The sequence below is a fragment of the Schistosoma haematobium genome, chromosome 2 (genome assembly GCF_000699445.3).
Source record: "Schistosoma haematobium chromosome 2, whole genome shotgun sequence".
Classification (NCBI taxonomy): Eukaryota; Metazoa; Platyhelminthes; class Trematoda; order Strigeidida; family Schistosomatidae; genus Schistosoma; species Schistosoma haematobium.
In genome coordinates this window covers 11,471,985-11,495,322 of record NC_067197.1, presented here as the reverse complement: position 1 = coordinate 11,495,322, position 23,338 = coordinate 11,471,985, and the positions used below count along the sequence as shown (strand labels likewise).

General features: G+C 33.7%; 1 protein-coding gene across 1 annotated transcript in view; it reads right to left on the bottom strand.

Moving 5' to 3' along the window:
* MS3_00010746 (uncharacterized protein) overlaps positions 1-20,779 on the bottom strand; it is a 52,505-nt gene extending 31,726 nt beyond the window's left edge. The window contains exons 1-13 of the mRNA XM_051219142.1: positions 20,620-20,779; positions 20,280-20,575; positions 20,129-20,243; positions 19,963-20,095; positions 19,744-19,927; positions 16,930-17,179; positions 14,138-14,246; positions 11,633-11,703; positions 9,814-9,946; positions 9,022-9,099; positions 7,733-7,939; positions 4,187-4,449; positions 907-1,011 (exon numbers count right to left, since the gene is read on the bottom strand). Coding sequence (XP_051067486.1) covers positions 907-1,011; positions 4,187-4,449; positions 7,733-7,939; positions 9,022-9,099; positions 9,814-9,946; positions 11,633-11,703; positions 14,138-14,246; positions 16,930-17,179; positions 19,744-19,927; positions 19,963-20,095; positions 20,129-20,243; positions 20,280-20,575; positions 20,620-20,744 — 2,069 coding nt within the window. The 5' untranslated portion in view covers positions 20,745-20,779. The remainder of the gene's footprint in view (positions 1-906; positions 1,012-4,186; positions 4,450-7,732; positions 7,940-9,021; positions 9,100-9,813; positions 9,947-11,632; positions 11,704-14,137; positions 14,247-16,929; positions 17,180-19,743; positions 19,928-19,962; positions 20,096-20,128; positions 20,244-20,279; positions 20,576-20,619) is intronic.
* Between the last annotated feature and the right edge of the window lie 2,559 nt (positions 20,780-23,338).

The following is a 23,338-nucleotide window of genomic DNA, read 5'->3' as shown; positions in this document are numbered from 1 at the left end:
GAGTGAACATCAACTCTGAGATGCAGGTACGTCCAGCTGATGGGTCCCAAATAGAACGAAAAGCGCGTCCTGAATTCCGCTGCCGGCCAGTATGAATCTTTGAATATATACATGTTTATAATACTCTAAAGAGTAGAAATAACATATTGTGATATTTCGCAGTTTAGTTACAGTCGCTTCTTCAGGGTAAATATATTGTGTTTATGTATTACGATAAGGTAATCTGTTATTTTAAGATTTTTAACTCAAAATTAATGATCTAACAAATGTCTGGTTCTTCGAATGTAGTAGAAAATATATGTATATTCTCAAATGCATATAAAACCAAGTTAATTTAGAGGTGTATACACTTTAAAAATGAAAATGTAACCTGACTGAAAGTTATTATTAATAAGTACTGTATATGTTTTCTATCAACACCTGAGTAGATGTAGAATGCTAAAAGTTCCGAGTGATATTTGCTTAGCCTTTTTCCCGAGGGGTTAGCTAATTTTACAAATTATTGTCTAGAAGAATCGTTTACATATACAGACTTTTTAGCAATCAGGAAATCATTATCCTGTGGGATTTATATACTTAAAAAATCAGTATGCGTAAATAACAGATTTGATGATTTTCATTATCTTTGTTAAACATTCAGATATGTAAACGACATTAAAGTAAGCAGAAGGTTTAAGTGACTATGTCCCAGTATTATTCCAGCTGTATCTTGTAGCAAAAATAAAGTATTCGTAGATCTAATTGACAAATATGAAATTACTCAGAATGAATATTTACCTAAAAAATTAACACTACTGATTATATTCTAAATAACATAAATTTATTAATTAAAAAATGTCAACCATAGTTTTAGAATCTCTGATAAGAAACAACTTTGTGAATAAAAGATTCATTAATTACGCTTACTCTGTTGATAGAAATTTGTGGGCGAGAGGATTTATTCTTTCTAAGGTATCTCCAGGCAAACCATTTGGAGACAATAATACAAGATTAGTAAATCGAATATATGGACTGAAATTAAAAATCGAAATTAGAATTTTTAATGAGAATATTTTGTTACAGAAAAAAATACACAGGAAATCAAACCATATGATCACCAAAAAAAACTTAATTAACAGAATCATCGTCAGATATTTACCCAAAATTCCTCTGGGATCATTTGTTCAAGTCAGTTTAAGAAGACGTTTCACTGTTAGTAAACCGTTTTGAGAATGGATACATTCACCTTGCTAAAAAATAATCTTAGAAACGTTATTTTCAGAATTACTACAACCTGAGATCGTTCAGTTTAGTTACAGATCTACAAGTGTCTTTTACATCACTAAAAGCTATATAACCGAGAATAAATAGAAAGCTATAATTATTAACGGAATAAAAGCATACACAACTCTTTCATATGATATATCTATCTTTCAGATATGTAAGCCAAAACACGAGCAAAGTACACTATTAACTTCACTCAGTTGCCTGCTGTTTTGATCAATCCTACATCGGGAATTCGGTTTTAAAAAAAAGTATGTGAACTTGGAAGCCGAATACGTTTAGATTTACTTAGCTTGTCAAGCATAACTCCAAAACCACAAACAAGTGTAGTCCCAACTTTTTAAAAACATTTTTGTCATAAATGCTTGAAAAAGACATGCTCATCTCAGTCCTCACGTATCAAGGCAGTTTTTCGTTATATGAAATAGAACATATTTCTACTATTTGTGGACAAGTGATAACATCTACTGTAAAATGTTGATTTGCGTAGTGTAAGTAAGTAAGCAAGTAAATAAGTAAGTAAAGTAAGTAAGTAAATAAGTAAGAAGGATCATTTCAGTTAGTATCAACTAAGTATGGTGATTACTGACATTTGTCACTCATGTAAATATCTATCATATGATCTGAAAAAAAATAGACAGTGTGCAATGAAATTGTATCTAGGGTTAGTTATAAAAGTTTAACCTCAGTTACCATTTCTTAGTCTCGATTTCTTATACGTTCAGTAGTAAATATTTAATTACCTTAATCACATTTAATATTCCTGTATTTAAATTATGTATGCAACAGTTCTGATGTACGTATTTTTTAAAAATCTTGGAAAAGTATCATAATAATTAAATAATCAAAACCAACTAAAGTAATTTACCACGGGTTATGTGGTTTCGGTCATAATTAAACAGGTTGTCATCTTCAATAATGTAATTCAGCGTAGACATTAAAAATATATATAATACGCACATGACGAAAATTCTTGTATGTATGGTACGTTAGTAGCCTAGTTTTTTTAAGCTACCATAAGTATCGAACAAATTATCTATGTGTTTAGCTTTCTGTGGTTACTTACTGATATGATTATATATTGTAATGATATGAAGTAAGATACAAGAAAGTATAATTGATAGCTTGAGTTTACCTAGGGACGTCTTACACCTCCAATCAACATAAAAAGGGACAAGACAGAAATATTGCTAACAAAAAGTGACTGTGGAGAAAATAAAGGACAATAAACGTATTTAAATGACGTCAGTTTTGAGGTGTGCTATAAACAACTTTTGATGCTTGGTTCTCACTTGCTTTTGAAAGTTTTGGTTAGTAAATTTACATTACACCGTCTACTTTGACTACTCTTAAACCCTATTCATATTTTATTCTGACCGCGAGGTGTGACTTCGAAGTTAGTTGTTGGTCATACCACCGCCGTTTAACTCGAGTAGAATCCCAGTCATTCGACATGTATCATCTACGTTGGTGATCTACAACAGTTTCTATTTATAAAGCTGGGTGTGAAGCTAACCGCCCATATTTTACCTCGCTAATGCATCAGATATTTTAGGTTTGAATATTTGAGATGTCATATGTTTCGTAATTGCGCTTATTTTCTAAGTTCGAAGAAAAGTTGAGCAGAAATAAGCCGGTTTTTAGATGACAACGAGATGGGATATGAATTGTCAGTTTATAGGGTTTATCTACATATATTATGCAGGACAAGTGCAGTTTTAAAGCCATGACCAAACATTATGTAGCTAATAATTTAAATCTTGGATAAAGCTAATATCGACGGCATCCAAAACTACATTATAATTGTCTTGTCAACAAAACTAAAAAGATTAAATCCTTCTTAGTGATAGATTTGTAAAGTAAAAAATGTCCATTCAACTGTTTTCAAAATTTACACTGATTTTGGTTTTTGACAATAAGCGATATAAAGAACACAATGTCCCTAGAATTTCCACCTTATTTTAAATATACATATGCTATCTATTGTAATAACCTAAGAATTATCAGAATGGGGATTTGTGAAGATTTTATCAATTTTAACAGTTTAATTCATGAGTTGATCTACGCTAGACCACCATTGAAAACATGGAAGCATTGGACAACCGTTTCCTCCTAGTATGGGACTCCTCAACAGTGTGCATCTACGATCCCACATACAGGACTCAAACCCAGGATCTTCGGTCTCACGCGTGAACGCTTAACCTCTAGACCGCTGAGCCCATATCCAACGGTATCAATCTTTAACTTCAATCGATCCATGATCTTACACAAATCTTCACCCATTGTCTGAGGTAGACAACTGTCTCCATCCGACACGAATCGGACTCCACTGGTCACGATTTCTCACTAGCACTTCAAGAAATGCATCTTGAAGCTAATTACTAGTTGGGACTGTTTATTAGAGAGAGAACAAAATAGTGAGAAAAGTATTTGTTACAAGTTTAAAGCGAAAAAAAATTATGCCGACAAAAATAATAGTCGAAACATACTTACACCTGTTACTCCTCGTGGAGGAGCATAGGCCGCCCACAAACTAGCTCGCTAAAAAACGCTAACCAGAAAAAAAATCGAAACATAACTGAGCATATATTCAATTCGAACAACACACACCCTGTTGTTAGATTCTCTTGACAATTTCATCCTTATTTTGTGATCATATTTGTAGTGATGTTTAACTATCTCAACAAAATTTCTAATTAGTATCAAAAAGGGATTTTGTGGATATTATAATAATTTCAATAGTTGAGATCATAAGTCAATTGAAGTTAGATCTCCATGGAAAATCTGGAATCACCGGAGTTCCACAACAATAGAACGAAACGACCATCCAGTGATTCTAGGTCTTCCATAATGATCTCATTTAACAGATTATAAATATTTTTATAATAATGAATTTATACTTGGAAATTTTATTTCAATTTACCATGTGATTAATTTTTCAAGTATAGCTAATCCAGTAGTTGATGCACCAACAATAATAATTCTAGCATTGATCAATTCTTTTGGTTCCATTAATAATTTTTTTGTTGTCATAAATAATGATGGCATTGAATTGAATTTTTCTAATATTCTTTCCTCTGGTCCTTTTATATTATTTAATAAAGATTCTGGATAGATAATTTGTTTTCTTGGTTTCACAAGAGATAATTTTGATAGACAAGTTATCAGGGTACATCGATTAAATTTCTATTTGATTGAGGATTGAATTTTTTTGACAAAAAAAGAATATAGAAGATTTAGGGGTGGATATTGAATAAATTCCTCTAAAAGGTTATCAAGTGTAATGATTCAATATTCAATATCCACTCCTAAATCTATTATATCTGACCTAATTCAGATTATTCTACATATTACGTCATTTCTGATTTTTATTCCATTATTCTCTCTCTTTCTCAACCCATGTTGACTATATTTATTCTGATCATTTATCTCACAATTTCATTTTGATGGAGTTTTATTCTCTGAGCTGGATGGTTTGGTCGTGGAGCTTTCATCGTTCTTCTGAACGACATCATCGGCACACCATATCATAATTTCATTTCACTTATAAACTGATTCAAGTTAATACTTCATATTAGTCAGCCCAAACATGAACGATTTCATTTGATTTTATATGACAAACAACAATTCTTGATTCACATATTACAATTTCCAAATGATGTACTCTGTCTTAAATCTGGCCAATTTTATGGATTATTAATTTGGATATGAGATAATTGTAGAACCTGATGAAAAATTCATTGAAAAGAATATACTTCATTCATATTAATTGTGTTTTAATATAATGGGAATTTTTCAGCGAAAAAAAATATTGTGATGAAAGGTGTACTAGTTTTTGATAAGAACAATAAAAAGGCTTAAATCAATGTTACATAATCGGAAATACATCAATGATTCTAGATGTCTTATCAATGATGATGTATATCTTTCATGGACAGAATAAACCTTATATAGGCGTAATAAAACATTACCGTATATATATAATATGCAAATACAGTCTAAAATCTCATTGAAAAGGGCATATAAACTATTTGTTCCACAGAAGTTTTTTAGAACAGGTAGTTGTTTTTAATAACTTTGAAATAAGTAAATTAACTTTACTATTTAGTATTGAAAGCTTTATTGTCCTTGAAATTACAGTATAATTACAGTACAGATTCACTCATTTTATATGAAAGGACTTCATTTTGAAAAGTAACTGTGTATTATGAAATTAACTACATCATTTTTGAATATATATATCCAGTACTTTGATTATGTTCTTGTGTATAGTTTTTCTGATACTGCAATGATTTCTCATGGATGCAAATGATAGATTATTTAGAAAGTAGAATGAAAATTTTATACTTTTCTGAATGAAAAAGTGTTACAGCTTGTGCTCTGTATCGTTATCAATGTATAACGTAATAATACCGCCAATTAGAGAACAGTGAATTATTAACCGGACTAATGACGTATAAGACAATTACGAGCAGTCTAGAGTCCTTATCGGTCTTGCTTCCTGCCTAGCCCTGCCTGTTAAGTTCAGAACACAAATCTCAGTCTCTGTGACATGAATGATTTATTTCAAACATAATGGGTTTATATACCAACCAAACAGACCATATCATACCATAAAATATAAAATAACATTTGCACAAGATTTAGCCAAATGTGGCTGTGAATAAGGGAGATAGTAATTGATCGACAGGGCATAACTGAAGAATGGTAAATCGTATAATAATAATAATTCATAAGTCAAAATAAAGCTTATGACAAGAGGAACACGAATATGAATAGCTTAATTATTTATCAATTATACGATAAAAATATACGCATAGTATTGGTCTATCAATAGATCCAAAAAGTTACCATTCATCGTTCTCGTCGAGATATAACACAAAGATGGACAACTGGACAACTTTTTAACGATTGCTTTACAAAAAATATACTATTAAACACTATATTTACAATTTTCTTAAAAACTCGGCTGTTATGACATACAGTTAGAAACATCTCATTTGTTAATACTTTATTAATGACGTTGTGATGTGTGATTGGAATAAGTTGTATGTAAAACTGTTAGCTAAACATTTATCCAATACTAATGATAATGAAAATTAAAGACATTCGAATCAGTGATTGTTAGCAACTAAAATCTTATCAAGTATGAAAAATCCCTTTCATTCGATCAGAGCAAAACAGCATAAATTCCTGCATATCATATTATTCATTTGATGCCCCCAAATGCTCTGGTACGGCCGAGGGTGGGAAGAGTCAGCTGCTGTTGAAATGCTCTCAAATGGCCACGTGTATATAGCTACTGACCGGGAAGTCCTACTCACTGCTTTCCTGCGCCACGGGTGTTGTTTACGAAATTGAGAGGACGAAAAGCGAATGTCCGGCGCTTTAACCGAGTTGGTGGATACGGAGAATCCGCCTTAGGGAGTTCATAAACCCCACTTCCAAACCAATGCTGCACATGGGCTCCAGGATCTTGAGGGAACAAACGGCGTATGAAGCTATTGTTGGTCACTGGATATCATGGGACTGCATCTCCTGACGTTCCTCCATTGCCTTGTGGATCAGACCTTTAGATCGAAGGCTCCGGGTGTGACCGTCTGAGAAAACCACACGCTTCGGTTTGGGAACCTGGACAGTATCATAGCCCACACACAAATTAAGTGACCTGTGTGGCGCATATGTATCTGGTACCCCCTTGTACCAGTATTTATGTGTTCAAACAAGTCAAATAAATAAAAATTATTCATTTGATATATGGATGTACATCTTACTTGTACAAATCTGAAGCAGTATTTAGTGCTTATAAACTACAATGACTTTTTATGTTATTCTGTAATTAAGAATTTCTTTAATCATTACGTAATCAATTCTACTGTTTCATGTATAAATACTGTGTTACTTCAATAGCTGTTTTCATTAGAACTAGGCAAAAGTGATTAGAATAAGTATCTTTTTTCAGGTTTCTAGACTCTATTTGTCTATGAATAATGTGAAATACAAACTAAAGATTTAAGGTTTAAAATCATTTTTTCAGTTGTGGAAAAACTGTAAAAGCTTTCGGTTATTGTCAAGATAATGGGTTTCTACAAATTATCACTTCAAAGTAATATTTTCAATACAAATTGATATTACTAGAGACCATCTGTTAGCTATCCGATTCAGGTTAAAGATTTTTTGACAGTGTTCAACTAAGATTAGATTTTGAACTTGCAAGTTTCGTGGTGATTATGGTATAACTAAACAACAAAGTAGATATTCAGTAGTTGTTATTCAATGATTATCCAATTAATATCAATCCACATTAAGAACTACCAATAAGTTGGACGAAATATACGGACTCGTTATCTTAATAATGACAAGTTGATCATAAAGTAATTGATTTTAGAAGACATTTCCATACTGCTAAATATTCTAAAAATTTGTGGATGATGAAGACTGAATAATTTATATTTCTCATCAGACTTACTGATTCCTCTGCATATGGTGGAAGTACACGATAATAAATACATGTTTTCTTAGATAGACGCAGAATTTCTCGAAGAAATAACTCTGTTCTTGACTGAAAATTAGCTGCTAGTAAGAAATGATACAATGAAACATGCTCATTTCGGGCATGATGTGTAAAGTATATAAAATCTTCAATGTTATAATGAGCTCGAAGCCATTCAATATGCTGTAATTTTGTAAAATTAAAAATGGATAGGAATGTAACAAATATTCTTTTATGTAAATTCGAAATAAAGTTATGGGAGAACCAAACTGATATGAGTAACTTTCGATAATGTATAGCGAAATCTAAGTACTCGAATCATAGCCAGGAATGTAAAATACGTTCAACACATTACGTACATTAGGAATTAAACTTAATAAACGGATATACATAAAATGTATTAGACACGTTTTTGTTAAGAATTAGTTTTTAGTTTTTTCCTCCAGTGATTCTGACACTATTTCAATAGAATGGATAGATCTATGGTTAACAATGTAATCCAAGAAACGCGTTTCGTTCCATTCCAGAACCATCAGCTGCATGTATCTGAATCCCAGTGTTAATCTTGTCAGTGGGATATGGACCCGGTACTCTCAGCTTCTAACGCTCAAAGCATTACTTACTGAACTACTAAGTTCACGTAGACAATCACTTCTGCCGCGGGTATTATGTTAATATCAGTTCATTGATAGCTACAAACTAATCTATTCAATGAAAACTTATGAAAACGGCTACATTGAGGCAATCTGTACAAGAAGCGTATTTACGAAAAAAGGTTAATCAGAATTCAACCAAGACTATCAACAACGGGATAATTCAACTACTTCCTACTGGTAGTTAGCTATTTTAATGTTGAATTACTACTTTTAAAACAGTGTGTTTATAAATGAAGAGGGCCATCTATGAGATTTTAGTCAAGGCACATCTACACTACATTACTAGGAAGTGGCTAACTTAAAAATCCACTATCTGAGTCATTTTTCCATATGGTAGAAATTTTGATGGAGTTTTGTTCTCTGAGATAAATGGTTTGTTCATAGAGCTTTCGTCGTTCTTCTGAACAACATCATCAGCACAAACTTTAGATAGAAAACTTCTATGTGGTAGAAATTTTCTTACGCAACTTCAACTTGTTTCATAGATTTATGAAATAAGAGTAATTAGATATACAGTAATTATTACAAATTGTGTTTTTTTATGTTTAGCGAAAAATCTCAAAGATTGATTATTAAAATAATTTTTATAGAGATTATCTAAACACTCACATGTTCATCGCGTAAAATTGCTACACCAACTAATTTACCCAGTGCAATAGCAACATAACTAAAAATTATTGTCCCATCCTGAAGATAAGAAGGAGTAATACAGAAGAATCTTGAACAACTAGACTAAAACTATAACAAATGAATGATGATATCATTTTGTAGATTAACATATGTAATATACAATGTACATTAATTTCATTTCAAATATTTAATAGGATCAAATTAAATATAAATGAAGTATCTTTTTAAGACTGCAGTTAACTTAAATTAATGAAATGAAACATCAGAAACTTTACTATATTCTATAGCACTATTTGTTTAAACCACAAATTTCCGCTCTAGTTCTTTCATGGTATCATATTTGCTGTAGTACGTAAAGCTCCTGGATCCGTTGTTTGTAAATTCGTAAATACATTAAGCCATGATTAGGAAGTAACCATTCTCATATCTATTGAGTCCACAATATTGGTCGAATTCTATTAATCTAGTTTCAGTGTACTCACTAGACTTGACAACACTAGTACTACGTTTAATGTTAGTTGGTTGGAGGTAGTCAATAAGAAACCCTTTTCGATCTAGATTTCGTGCTAATTTGTACTCGTTAGTAGAGAATACTTGTAATCGTGAAGGAAATGATGCACTAAGTGAGTTTCCTACAGATTAAATTCAGTACGAAACAGCTGTATAAATCTTTGATAATGAAGATTATTATTAATTTGCAAAGTTGTAATAAGAATATTTGATTTTAGTCTGTTGTTAATCAGTCTGTATTCTAAATTCCAATTAGCTTACTTCATCTCGACCATTACTTATGAATGATTGTAAGTCGGAAAGAAACAAAGAACGGTCAAATGCATTCATATTTCTGATGAGTAATTTGATATCTTCTTCATCAGCATGGCGTGTACGTCTTACGGTAAAATCTCTACAATAGGAATAATTAACAATAATAGTTAAAAAAAGAAAATAATTCGTTCATAGGCACCTATTTATTTTCAGTAGTATATTACAAAACGTAACTAGTATGGAAATTTTGTAAAACTTTGTCTTATATAGAAATTCAAAGGTTTAAAGCTTAATTCTAAACTTTAAAGCAAGTTAATGTAAAAAAGCTTGTTATGTATTGCATTTAGATCACGAATCGCTCTAACTTAAACAACTACTAAAAATCTGGAAGCGCTGAGTGGACGTTTTATCCTAGTAAGAGACTCCTGAGGAATGCGCCTGCATGGTCCTTCATACGAGGATAGAACCCAGGACCTTCGGTCTCGCGTGATTACTTAACCTCTGGATTACGAAGTCGATATCCAACGATACTGACACTTAATTTCAATCACTTCACGATAGTAACTTGTCTTATCTATAATTTTATATTCTACATAGCTGAATGATCTTAGCAACCAATGGAGGCCAGGAAACGCTGGATAATTGATTCGTCTTAATATTGGGATTAGTAGCAGTACGCATCTACGACATATTAGGGAATGTGATGCTATGTTATGTTATGTAATTCAACAATAACCATTACTTTTATTTCTATAATTACTTGCACCAATTTATTCTACTAATAACAGCTAACATCACTAAATGTCACCTCCATCTTCCAATTATTTTATCCATCATTCAGCATTATTCTCATAAATCCTTCTGGAATATAACGTTTTGTTATATAACACACTGTTAATTTATTAGCACTAATTTATTATTATTATTATTATAAAGCACAAACTATTACAGCGTCATCAAAAGATCTAGTTGAGAAGATATATTTTCCCTCCCTTTCAGTCCTTTTCTCATTGTCGAAATAGAGAGATTTCATCTGACTAGAAAGATTTTTTAATTAAACCTAAAAGAAACTTCTGGGATATAGAAGAAACTAGAAAAAGGGTTATTAATCGAACAAATTTGAATAAGATTATTTGGAAGATTCAATTTTGTAAATCATGATAAAAATGGATTGTGAAAGAAAAATAGAAGCAAGCATAACAATAACTGACTGAAGAAGAATTGAAACCTAGTTTACAGTTAGGCCTTGAATACTAATCTATATACTAGTGTTTTAAATTCTGTCAGAATATCGATGATTTAGAATGTTATGCATAATCCACCCATCGGCACTATATATCTGATAATCAGTATTTTAAATCTATAAAAATTTATGTTCATGAGCCTATTTTAGAGCTCTATACTATTATATTCTTAAATTCACTTAGTATTGTTTACTTGAATCTTCCCATTGATGTTTGGGACTGCGAGTGATCAGTCTCTTATTGGCAATTCGCACAGGATGTATATATGCCAACAAGAGACTGATCAGTCATGGTCCTAAATAACAACGGGAAACTTCACCTCATTGCACAAGCAAGTGGCTATCAGGACTCAGTAGCTAAATGGATAAAGCGATGACGTTTGAGGCGAACGGTACTGGGTTCGGGTCCTAGAGTGACCATCAACTCTGAGATTCAGGTACGTCTAGCTGACGAGTCCCAAATAGGACGGAACGCGCGTCCTGGATTCCGCTGCTATCCACTATCCATCTTTGCTTATTATATCTTTAGTTTCACTTACGTATTCCAACTATTAAAATGAATTTTATCATCAACAATCTTACCTATGAAGTTCACAGCGATGAAATACATATAATTCATGTTCAGGATCTTTATTTTGTCTTATTCTACAATGCTAAAATAAAAAGAGCCGCAAAAATTACGTAAGATGTATGCTAAAATAAATCATGAACCCAACATTTGGTTGAAAAGATATTTGTTTAATTTGTTATCAAAAGTTGTTTACGAAGAACAGAAAAAGTATTTTTGGTTGGACTATAATTCATGAATGGATCAATCAGATTTAAGGCAATGACTCCTGGATTTTGGCGCGCATTTTAGTATCACTCAGAAGTTGTTCATAAATTATAATCTTACCAAATTTATTTAACTCTCATGTGAATATCTAGTTTGAAAATACATATCGCTTTTACATTTCAATTACTTTTAGTTATAAACATTATTTTACTTAGTAGTACGATTACTATTCAAAACATCACTATTTTTAACAGAGTTAATATAAATTAACATTAGATGTAGAATATATTAGTTGGTTAAATTCATGAGTCGATCTAGGCTAGACCAATATTGATAGAGCAGATATTTGAAAGATCCGTCGCCGACACAAGGACTATTGCGATCAGCAGAACTATCCAGAGTCATTACATAATGTAGTGGAGACAGCCCGGTTGGTTCTATCCTAGTAAACGCACCCGACACTTAGCGGGTCAGGGATTCAAGGCATATATATAAGCACTAGAAGTACTACAGTTATCCATGTAGCATTTACGATCTAAGTAACTATCTCTGATTTAATAAGTCCTTCGCGGTTTTACCGTTTTAAGGTATGTACTTAGGCATATATGGCTTAATCTCTGAGACAAGTATATGACTACTGACAGGATCAATCAGTTTATTCACAGTTATATAATATGCCATTTTGAACCAGGGTAATTTTACATTGGTTTTCAGGAGAACAAGACACCATCCAAACTTTTACGTTACAACCCAAACACTACAGTTCAATCGCGTTTTATAGGAGAACCAGATACCATCTGTGCTTTAACAATCCGAACAGTTCAGCTCAAACCTGCGGTGCAACCACAAAGGTGTTCATCACCATGGTGGACGATTTGCATCATTCATGTATGCATAAAAATGTTACTAAATGTACATCATTTACGATCAATGATCGCGTCAATCAACTATCCATAGTATGAGTAGGCCAGTTTTAAACTATCCTGCTCATGTGAGAGTCAAACTCATTGATGTTGATAATAGTGATATGCATTACCACGTCCTAATGACAATAGCGCTTTGGAATACTGGAAAGCAACCTTCAGTATCAATGTTTTTAGAATCAATATACTCATATATATAGCATATATGAGTATATGCTATATGCTATAACCCTAACCCTAACCGAGGCTCTTACCATCCATGATCTTAGGCCAGAACAATGAGTACAGAAGAAGTAAGTCCTATCGTCATCATTACCTTCCCCTTAGTTTATTATTTTTATTACATTTCTCTCTACTTTTCGTCTCATATTCTCATTATTCTATTCATAATTTTTCATGATATCACTTCATTTATTTCGCACCTCTATTACCTTTAATTATCATAACAAAAACATTTCAATCTTGCTACATTCACGTTATAATTCGTCAGTAACTTATTGAGTCTATTGTTATGATTCGTATTGCGTAATCTAGTATTATAATCTTTCTATTACATCATCATGGTTGTCTCTTGTTCACATGTTCTCACGGAACTAGTACTTTAATATCAGAAGGGGTTTTTGTGGATATTATAGTAATTTCTATAGTTGAGATCATAGGCCAATTGAATCTAGACCACCAAGGAAAACCTGGAAACACTGAAAGACCGTTTCATCCTACTATGGGATTCCTCAGCAGTGCGCATCCACGATCCCGCCTCGCGACATTCGAACACAGGATCTAGTACTTTAAGAAAAAGATTTCATATATATATACGATTGAACAGCTTGATAATAAGTTCGTTGAAAAGAGACCCCTTCGCTGAACTTCGTGTTTTTAACATACAAACAATCTAGGAATTGCAATCACGGCAAACGTTTTTTTGATATTAAGTGTTTAAAGGCAATAAGCGGTAAGACCTCAGCTTAAGTTTTGTTGTGAGTGACATTTACTGCCAAACCATCTCTACATTGCTGCAGAAAATTCTCCAGATAACTATTTGCTAACTTCTCTATCAAAGCAAGAACTGAGATAAAAGGAATTCCGTTATTTAATAAATGCAATAATGTCTTACTCTTAACTACCAGGTAGCTCACTCACTCTCAACATCTATGATATATAATTGTGTTTTGATAAAACTATTTGACTATGAATATATTTATTTTAAAATTCAATTAGTTTTAAAGGTAAAATGTTCGTACATACTGGGAGAAATAGCAGTTAGAGAGAATTAAATTATGTAATAAAGTTTAACAAACTTAAGGAGTGAGAATATCTGAGTTAATGAAAATATACAATCATAAATTCTGAATGCCTTAAGAAATTCTATTTTTATTTAAGAACACTTACTACAAAACTTTTCAACATCGGGAAACATTTAACCAATCTCGGAACTGTAATTACAGCATACTCTAAATCAGAAAATTGACTAAACAACAATGGTAGCATATCCATAAATCTGAAAAATATTAGAGAAAATACAGTCTAAGTTACAGGAAGCTATTGTCTTCGGTTTTAAAATTTCCGAAAGTATTTACGTCTAAAAATAAATCAAATTTTATTTGAAACGGTATTTAATAAATGCTGTTGTATTTATTAATATTATTCCTTACTTACTTACGTCTGTTATCGCTCGTCGTGTAGCATAGGCTGTTCATCAACACTTTCCATCTAACCCCGTCTTGGTCAATCCTTTTCAGTTGCTGTTCATCCTTTTCATGTCTGCTTCTGATTTCCGACGTAGTGTATTCTTCGGCCTTCTTCATTTCCGTTTCCCTTCAGGACTTCAAGTTAGCACTTGCCTCGTGATGCAGTTTGATGTTTTCCTCAATGTGTGTTGTATCCACTTCCAACGTTCTTTCTTAATTTCCTCCCTAGCTAGAAGCTGGTTTGTTCTCTTCTACAGTGGGCTTTTTCTGATGGTATCCAGTCAACGGACATTGAGTATCTTGCGTAGACAATTGTTTATAAATACTTACGCCTTTTCGATGATGGTTGTAGTAGTTCTCCACGTTTCAGGTCCGTACATTAGAACTGTCTTGACGTTCATACTCAAGATTATAATTATGATATTGGTTGACAGTTGTTTCCACTTCCGTATGTTGTTCAACTGTAGGAATTCTATCCTTGCTTTGCCAATCCTCACATTTGTGTCTCAATCCGATTCTCCTCGTTCATCAACGGTGCTGTCCAGGTACGTGAAACTGTCCACCTCTTCCAGAGTTTCTCCACCAAGTGTGATTGGATTGGTGTTCTTCGTGTTGTATTTGAGGATCCTGCTTTTTCCCTTGTGTTTGTCGAGGCCTACTGATGCAGAGGCTACTGTTAAACAGGTTGTCATCATCTGGATTCGTTCGTGTGTACGGGATAGAAGGACCAGGTCATCTGCGAAGTCTAAATCTTCTAACTGATTCTGAGCTGTCCATTGTACTCCGTGCTTTCCTTCACATGTCGAGATCTTCATAATCCAGTCAACCATCAGAAGAAAGAGAAAGAGAGAAAGCAGGCAGCATTGTCTGACTCCGGTCCTCACTCGGAATGAGTCTGTCAGCTGTCCTCCATGAACTGCTTTGCAGTGTGGTCCGTCATATGAATTTCGGATGACGTTGGCGATCTTCTCAAGTAGTTCATAGTGTCGGACAAGGTTCCATAAGGTCCTACTATCCACACTGTTAAACGCCTTCTCAAAGCCACAGAGGTTGATGTATAGTGGTGATTTCGATTCAATTGATTGTTCAACAATGATCCATAGCGGTCTGTGCACGACCAATCCTTATGGAATTCAGCCTGTTGATCTCAAAGTTGGGCGTCTACTGAATGTCCCACCTGATTCGGCAACACAACCTTTCCTGGTACCGATAGTAGTATGGTGCTTCATTAGTTCTTACATTTTCTCAGATCTCCTTTCTTTGTAACTTCATGAAATATTCTTCTCTGCAGTCAGTCGTCACTTGTTCTTCCTCCCAAATCTTCCTGAATAGGACGTGAATCATGCTTTCAGTTGCTTCTCTGATTGACTTTAGAGCTTCAGCTGGTATATTGTCAAGTCCTGGTGCTTTGCCGCTCTTTATTTATCTGATGGCCATCCTGATTTCTTCCATTGTTGGTGAAGTGACGTCGATAAGAAGGTTCGTAAGCACTGCTGTAGTGAACAAGAACACAAGTGAGAGACAAACTTATAGAACGTCTTAGTAAAATCTGAGAACCATACAATATATATTTCATTCGCGAAATGTTGAGTAATTGTCTCAGAGTTCATTGTTCTTGCATTTCCATACCAATTACTTTGTGTTCCCGTTCTTTCCTCCTTGATCTTCTCAACCTTCTGCTGCCAGATATTATATTCCTGACTAGCGTTATATACCGCTTATGTCGACATAAGTAGCACACCCCACACTACTTCTATGTCTGTTAGATTCAATGGAGATAGTCTATTCAAGAGTTCCTAGAAGTGTTCCTATGTATACGAAGTGTTTTTCTGATCTCAACTAACTCGGTGGTTTGGATTTTTAACAGTAGATTTATCATTTTATCGGTCAAGCTACAAATTGATTTTATGAAACACATAGTCGAATATCCAACAAACCTGAAATATCCTCAGTAGTTCAATTAAACAGTTATGTTTAGAATTAGTTGAAAATTTGTTATTTAGTAATGAAAATTTAAATAGTATGAGTAAAGTTCAATAAAAATAACCCATGACAAAAAATGTACCCAATTTTACTAAATTTTCGGTCATCCTTAACCATGACAGAGATACATTTTCTGAAGTACATCTCATCTTCTCTTACATTGCCGATAAGTTAAATTTTTGTAGGAAGGTAAAGTGTCCATTTCAATAGGTTGATTGTCCTACAATACTTAAAGTTTAGTAAATTAAACTGGAACCGAATTATCTCTACTCATTTTTAATTGCCGATGTGGTTAAAAAGTGATATCACTTTATTTCTATCTTAGTTCATTACGCTATTTAAGTCAACGTTGGGTACATATGAGTACGTAATCACATATTGTCTTATATATAAGAATTATAATCAGTTATCTTGATAGGACAAAGTAGAAAAAAATCGTACCTGTCATGTAATCTCAGCAAAACATGAAGTAAATAATAATAGTAAAATATGAGTATTTTCAAATCTCACCTCGATTCATATTCCGGTTTCATAGTAAAAAGTTGTATAGCAAATGCATTTAATTTTGTATTATCCGTCAATTTAATCTTATTGCTATTTTGCGCATCATAATCTTTATGGAAAAGTCGTTTTGTCCAGTGATATACTTGACTATTGTCTTCATTATTTAATAGATAACTTGACTGATTAAGATCTGATGGATTGATTTGTTCTTTGATTTTTATATAACTTGATATGGTTAAAGTGTTTTCTGTTTTATCTGTAAGTACATATATGTATACGTTTGTAAGAAAAATATCACTATATCATGAGAAGTTAAACATGTTTAGATATAGTTGTTATATCCCAGTGAAGATTAAATTACGAGTAACGTCTGAGGCCTATTAATGGACAAATATTATTTATATATTCTTATGGCATAGACATTCAATAACTAGGTTATATATATCTGTACTCTCCCTGTTATAAGCTTTATCTTGATCTATATATTATTATTGTACGATTTACTGTTCTTGAGCTATGTTCAGTTTATTGACTACTGCCTCCCACGTTCACAGCCACCTTTTGGCTTTATTGTGTATGAATGTTATTTCCTATTTTATGCTGCGTTGCGGTCTGTGTGTGTGGTATATAAACCCAGTATATCTGAAATAAATTATTCGCATAGTGGAGGCTGTTATTGGCATTCTGGACGGGCTGGGCTAGCAACGGACCGTTAAGACGCTAGGCTGATCAGACCGGTCGAACGTCATTGATTAGTACAGTATAAGAGCGAATAAGTGCTATTTTGATTGGCAAATAGATTACATGATAACAAGCGGCTGAAAAAGTCACAACAGTAGTAAAACATAAAATTAGATCAACCTATGTAACTGAGATTTACAGTCCAATAAATAAAACGATTAATAAAAAGCAGAAGTTATCAGAACAACCAAAACAACATATGTTAATTAAGAAAAATTAGCGATCCACACAATAATCTTAAAAATTTACCAAAAAACTGCAAAATGTGTTCAGATACACGTTAGAAATCAATTTAGAATTAGATCACCGTCTGTGCACAGTCCAACCCAAAGAGGATATGAATCAGCACGTATAAATAAGACCAGTCAGTTAGTAGGTAAATAGTTAATGTAGTCGGCCGTATTCCGTAGATGCGTCATTAGTTGCCCTGTTCTATTGTTTATCATCCAGCTTGAAGTCAATCTTAACTTATGGGATTTAAAAGTCAGTAATTTAATAACGATTAACCGTCAAAATCAACGTTACCAGCGTTCTCAGTTGAAACGTCTAATGATGAGACCAAAATAGACTAAATGACCTATTTTTGTCCAAACAATAAAATTCAACAGATTGTAGAACAATGAGCAGAAACATTTTACCTGAAAGGTTAATTTTTATAGTTTTATTTGATATCACCAACTTTAATTCCATGAACGTGTCTTAACTGTGTTAAGGCGTTCGGAAATAAAACATTTTAAGATGATCACAGCCTAGCCCTTTAACCGAGTCTTTGTACTCAAAATCTTTATGAAACCCTGGATACGTACCAGTTTTATTTACTGTTTATCAGATGTAAAGTCTGTTTTTCATGACATCAGTAGACCTAATCCTATTGGATACGTTTCTTTGTGTACTAATTAAGGCTTTAATGGCAGAAATATTTAAAACTTTGACTTCATTTGCCTTAAACGAACTTCTAAAACAATATGGATATGCCATATATTTATCATCAAAAGGAGCAAACTTTCGTCTATTTTAACCTCATTTGCCCATCTATTCAACATGATAAATAATGAATAGATAGAAACTTCAGTAGTTGATTTATTTCTTTGTCAACAAATAACTGAAATCACTGGTACCCATATGAAGGATGGTACAGTACAAATTCCTAAACAATCTAGGAGGGGGAAAGACAACCGAGAGATATTTTGCGGAGCTATTTTTAGAGGGCATCACATTTCAAATAATCGTATCGCTTTGGAGGATTTTGACTACTAAATGTTCGTCATCGAATTACATTGTTCTTTTGCTAAAACCTTCTCAAGCTTTTATAAAGTTCGTACAGACTAACAAAGACTTGAAATACTTTTCCCGACTTTGTTTGTGTTCAGTAAGATATATCATGTTTTCACGGGTCCGTCTAGTTGTGGCTACCAAAGTAACTTTTGGGTAGACTTGACAATATATGATCTGTTAATTATTAAAAGTGCTGTTAGTTATTCTAGTTCATAAGACAAACTCAACATGAAGACATGTTCGAAGAGTCTGGGAGCTTTTCAATATCTATAAAAATTTATAACTTCGTTAAATGTAAATGTGAACTTCTTATCCACGAAATGTAATTGGATGTTGTCTTAACATTACATTACCAGTGAGTCGCTTGATTGACCACAAGAGCAAAACACGAAATTTGAAAAGAGTAAACAGATAAGAAATTTCTCAAGAGGGATTATTAATTGAACGAAGTGAATGAACTGTCATCAAATATTCCAGAATAAAAAAAAGTAAGTTCGGCAATGTGAGTTGAATTACTGCAAGTTCACCTACAAACTATCCATCTTTTAAGCAGTTAGTCTTGAATGGACCATTACAGTAACAATGCTACTGGCCACTATAACTGATAGTGGCCGAAGTGGAAGAGTTTGTTTTTCGTCCCTCTGGGATCATGGCCAAAATACCAAATATTTTGGATATATCAAGGAGGAATGTAACTTTGTATAACTAGCATACGAAACTACCAAATAAGGCAAAAGAATATTTAAATATAGCCACCAACTTTGAAGTATTTTATAAAATTGGTTCACTAAAGAAGGATTCTACCTGTTACTTCCAAAGTATTTTCAGTTACTTTAATCGGAAATTCATTTTGTTCTTCTGCTTCCTTTTTTACTGATTTATCGAACTTGGCCAATCCATTGAACAAATCTAAGTCGTAATGTGCGTTCAAGTCCCTGAGATTTAGATCTCTTGTTGCACTGACGAAACCTACTGCTCTGCGATCGTACTGTTATCGAGATTGAAAATATAACACCAACATACCTCCACAACGACACATTTGAGATTATCGTTTTGAGCTTCAACTAGTTCTGAGACGTAGTAATCCCCGTATGTTTTTTGAAGAAGCTTAGACTGATCATTTATCAAAGGTGTAAGATCATCTGTATCCTCAACTCTGAAAGTAATGATAGGTTATAACGTAACTTACGCTGCTGGACGACAGAAGAGGACTGGAAAAATTTCATGCCTATAAGCGCAGAAAACGTCGTTTCCTTCGGCAACCCTCTTTGATAATGTATGAAAAGGAAAAGAGTTCAAACACTCTTTGATAAAAACTTAGCAAGCAAATCACAACTTACTGATGCTACAAGCATCTCCCAACACAAAAAAGATATAATGGACAGAGCAAGCAACGGTAAACGCCATCTTTAGTAGCTGAGTTATCGCAAATTTGTCGTGAACTGGACTAACCGCGAGAAGATGAATGAATAACGAATTTGTGGTTGTTATGTTATCGGTACAATATATATGTCTAAAATGTGTGTCCCAATCATTTTCTGGAAACTTCAAGCTATTTGGATATTCATAGAAGCATGCATGGCCAACCAGATTTTTATCACTGTCAGTAACACAAAGTGACAGAACTGATCTCTCACTATATAAAATGGTTAAATCACTGACCGTAAAATCATTGATTACATCAACTTCACTAGACTAATTTTTCCAAACTCCGTTGAATTAAAAATAATTCTTAAGTTTTCAATTTGTTTCACGTCTGTAAGGCTACTTCTCCTTATTTCAAAAAGACCTTCAGCACTTTCCATGGTTAAATGTGTACGATGGTGTTTCCAAAGCAACCAAAACCTTCCAAACAGAAAACTATACAAGATCCAATCTCTTTGTCATGAGCATGTATATGTTGACTGATTTATTTGCGTTCTTTTCTTCTTGTTTAGGTTTAGTTCTACGTATTTGTTTATGTCCAAAAAGTGCTAGTCTGGCCACTCAATTGCACTAATTTCCGTCAGTGTTCTAGTTATTTATGGATTTGTACATCTCGTAGTTGAGTAAATGCGTTTATCTCATAACAGTAGGATTTCTGGATACCAGCATCCTCTGCATTGCCGGATAGGAAGTTAAATGATTGCAATGTGAAGATAATAAGGTGAGCTGGTGTATAGGCTCTCTGGGGTTACAAAGTATAGAACGCACTCTGAAGAGACAATGGAAAATGGATTTCCGTGAGTTATGTGGGCACACTGTGTCAAGTGAGGCAAAATATTCATGGCATGACGTCTAACGGGCTAACGGCTAACCCATTATCAGTTGGCCTTTCATGTATTGCTGTAAGGTTCTAATGAAGCGCAAGTGAATCCGTCTCACTTTTTATGGATCTTCAAATCTTTGTGTCGTCTGCATAGATCGGTACAATTGAGTTCATTTTATCCAGTAGATAGTCAGTAAAGTCAGGAAAGGCAGTGGATCTAAGACTGTTCCCAAAAAACTTCTGGCACTGAAACCTTCCAACTTCCGCGTAGTTTATTTACCTTGGTACGATACATCCTGTTCTTTAGGTAGCTTCAAAGGTAGGGTGAAGATATGTCATTGAGACTCATCTTTTAAAACTTTTTCCTATAAGAACTACAGGAGTTACTGTGTCAAAGGCTTTAAAGAAATGAAGGAATATTACTTAAATCTGTATCTTATGGTTCTACGTGTTAGTTCAGCTTTCCCATGATATGAGAAGATTATATGCACATGACTTATCATTCTTTTAACTCTTGTTGAGCTTCTTATTTGCCCATTGATCAATCCTCCATTTATCTTCGACAGTATTGGGAGTAGTCAGACTGATTTTTAAAGTGACAGTCTATTTCTACATCCCCGTTTGAAGATTGGGAGGCGTGTGACCTACTTCCTTTCTCTTGGAATTTGATACGAATCTGGTGGGTGCATGAACAGGCCACACAATGGTGTGCTGATAACTTATGGGAACTGGTTCAGGATTATAGATTGGAATTTGGCACATCCCGCGAGAACGTGAACTTAGGTTATAAAACCTAAATCTTGCGATAGTAGAAGTAGACCTGGACATAAAGTTTCAAACACTAAAGGCAAAATTATATGAAATATAGTGACTACAAAAATTAAGGAGGTAGGTGATTACCTATATCCTGACAACTCTTAACCAGTCACCCTAAGTTACTTCAGACTTACGTTGGTGAACCTACGTTAAGTTCCTCGAAAAAGACGGTTGCAGACGATTCATTTTGTACAGCGGCGTGGAAAACTGCATTTAACTATAATTTCTTCAAAAGGTACAAACACAGTCACAACAATACACGCGAAGGATCGATGATAAGCAACAACGCAATGAAAGTTGTGCAGTTGTCTCTCGGAAAAGAGTAAAGGGGGTCTTGAAAACCAGAAATTCGAGAATATCATCGGTTGATAGTTATTTAAAACAAAAATTTTAGGAACTGGAGTAACCAAAGATCTATCGATCAGGCAATAAATTTATTCGACTGAACCAGATGAATCAACTAAAGAACAGTCACCCAATGTGGTAGGCGCAAGACCCAAAAATATCAAATTTGACCAAGATGATTAGCGAGTTTATTTTGAACTGTTCCATTCTGGCAAGAACCTCGTCATCAGTCCACATCGATGACACTGCAGTCGGGGGTCGGGCGAGATTCTAATTTATGGACGACCCTTGAACGAATCTTAAGTGACTTTGAGAAATATTAGCCAGTCAGCAAACAGTCAGTGTAGAGTAAAAATATATTATACAAAACCAAGGAAATAAGGTGGATGCACACCTTATACGTAGGATCTTTGGCCTACATGCTGATGGTTATCATGATCACACTAGTAACTAGCTTTGGGTGAAAATTTCCAGAGTTCCAGTGATGAGCCGTAATCAGTGAAGTTAAACCATGTTGTGCTTGAGGAAGGCACATACAGAAGGTAATGAAGGATGATTGCAAAATACCGTGTTTTGATTAAAGTAAGATATGTACACCACTAAATCCAATAGGAGATGGAAATTATTTCATTATGATATATCTGTAGTGGTATTGGATCATAACCACACGATCTTCAAAGCTGAATGCGAGACTACTCTGAAAACAGATATTCAATATTGAGTTGAATGAATTAGGGTTGATCGTATGGTATGCCTCGAAATAAGTTTGTTCCCTATCATGTATTGTTACGATGTAGTGAGTTGGTGTAGACGATGATGTGACTTCCACGTAAGATCTTATAAATTAGGCAGTTATATCATGACAAATCTACAATTATAGGATTAGGTCTATTGTTAGAGCAGTACTAATATCATAGTAGACCATAATTCTACACATCCACCGAAATCGAGACATTATAATGAATTTCGGCAAACTAAATATTTATCGCA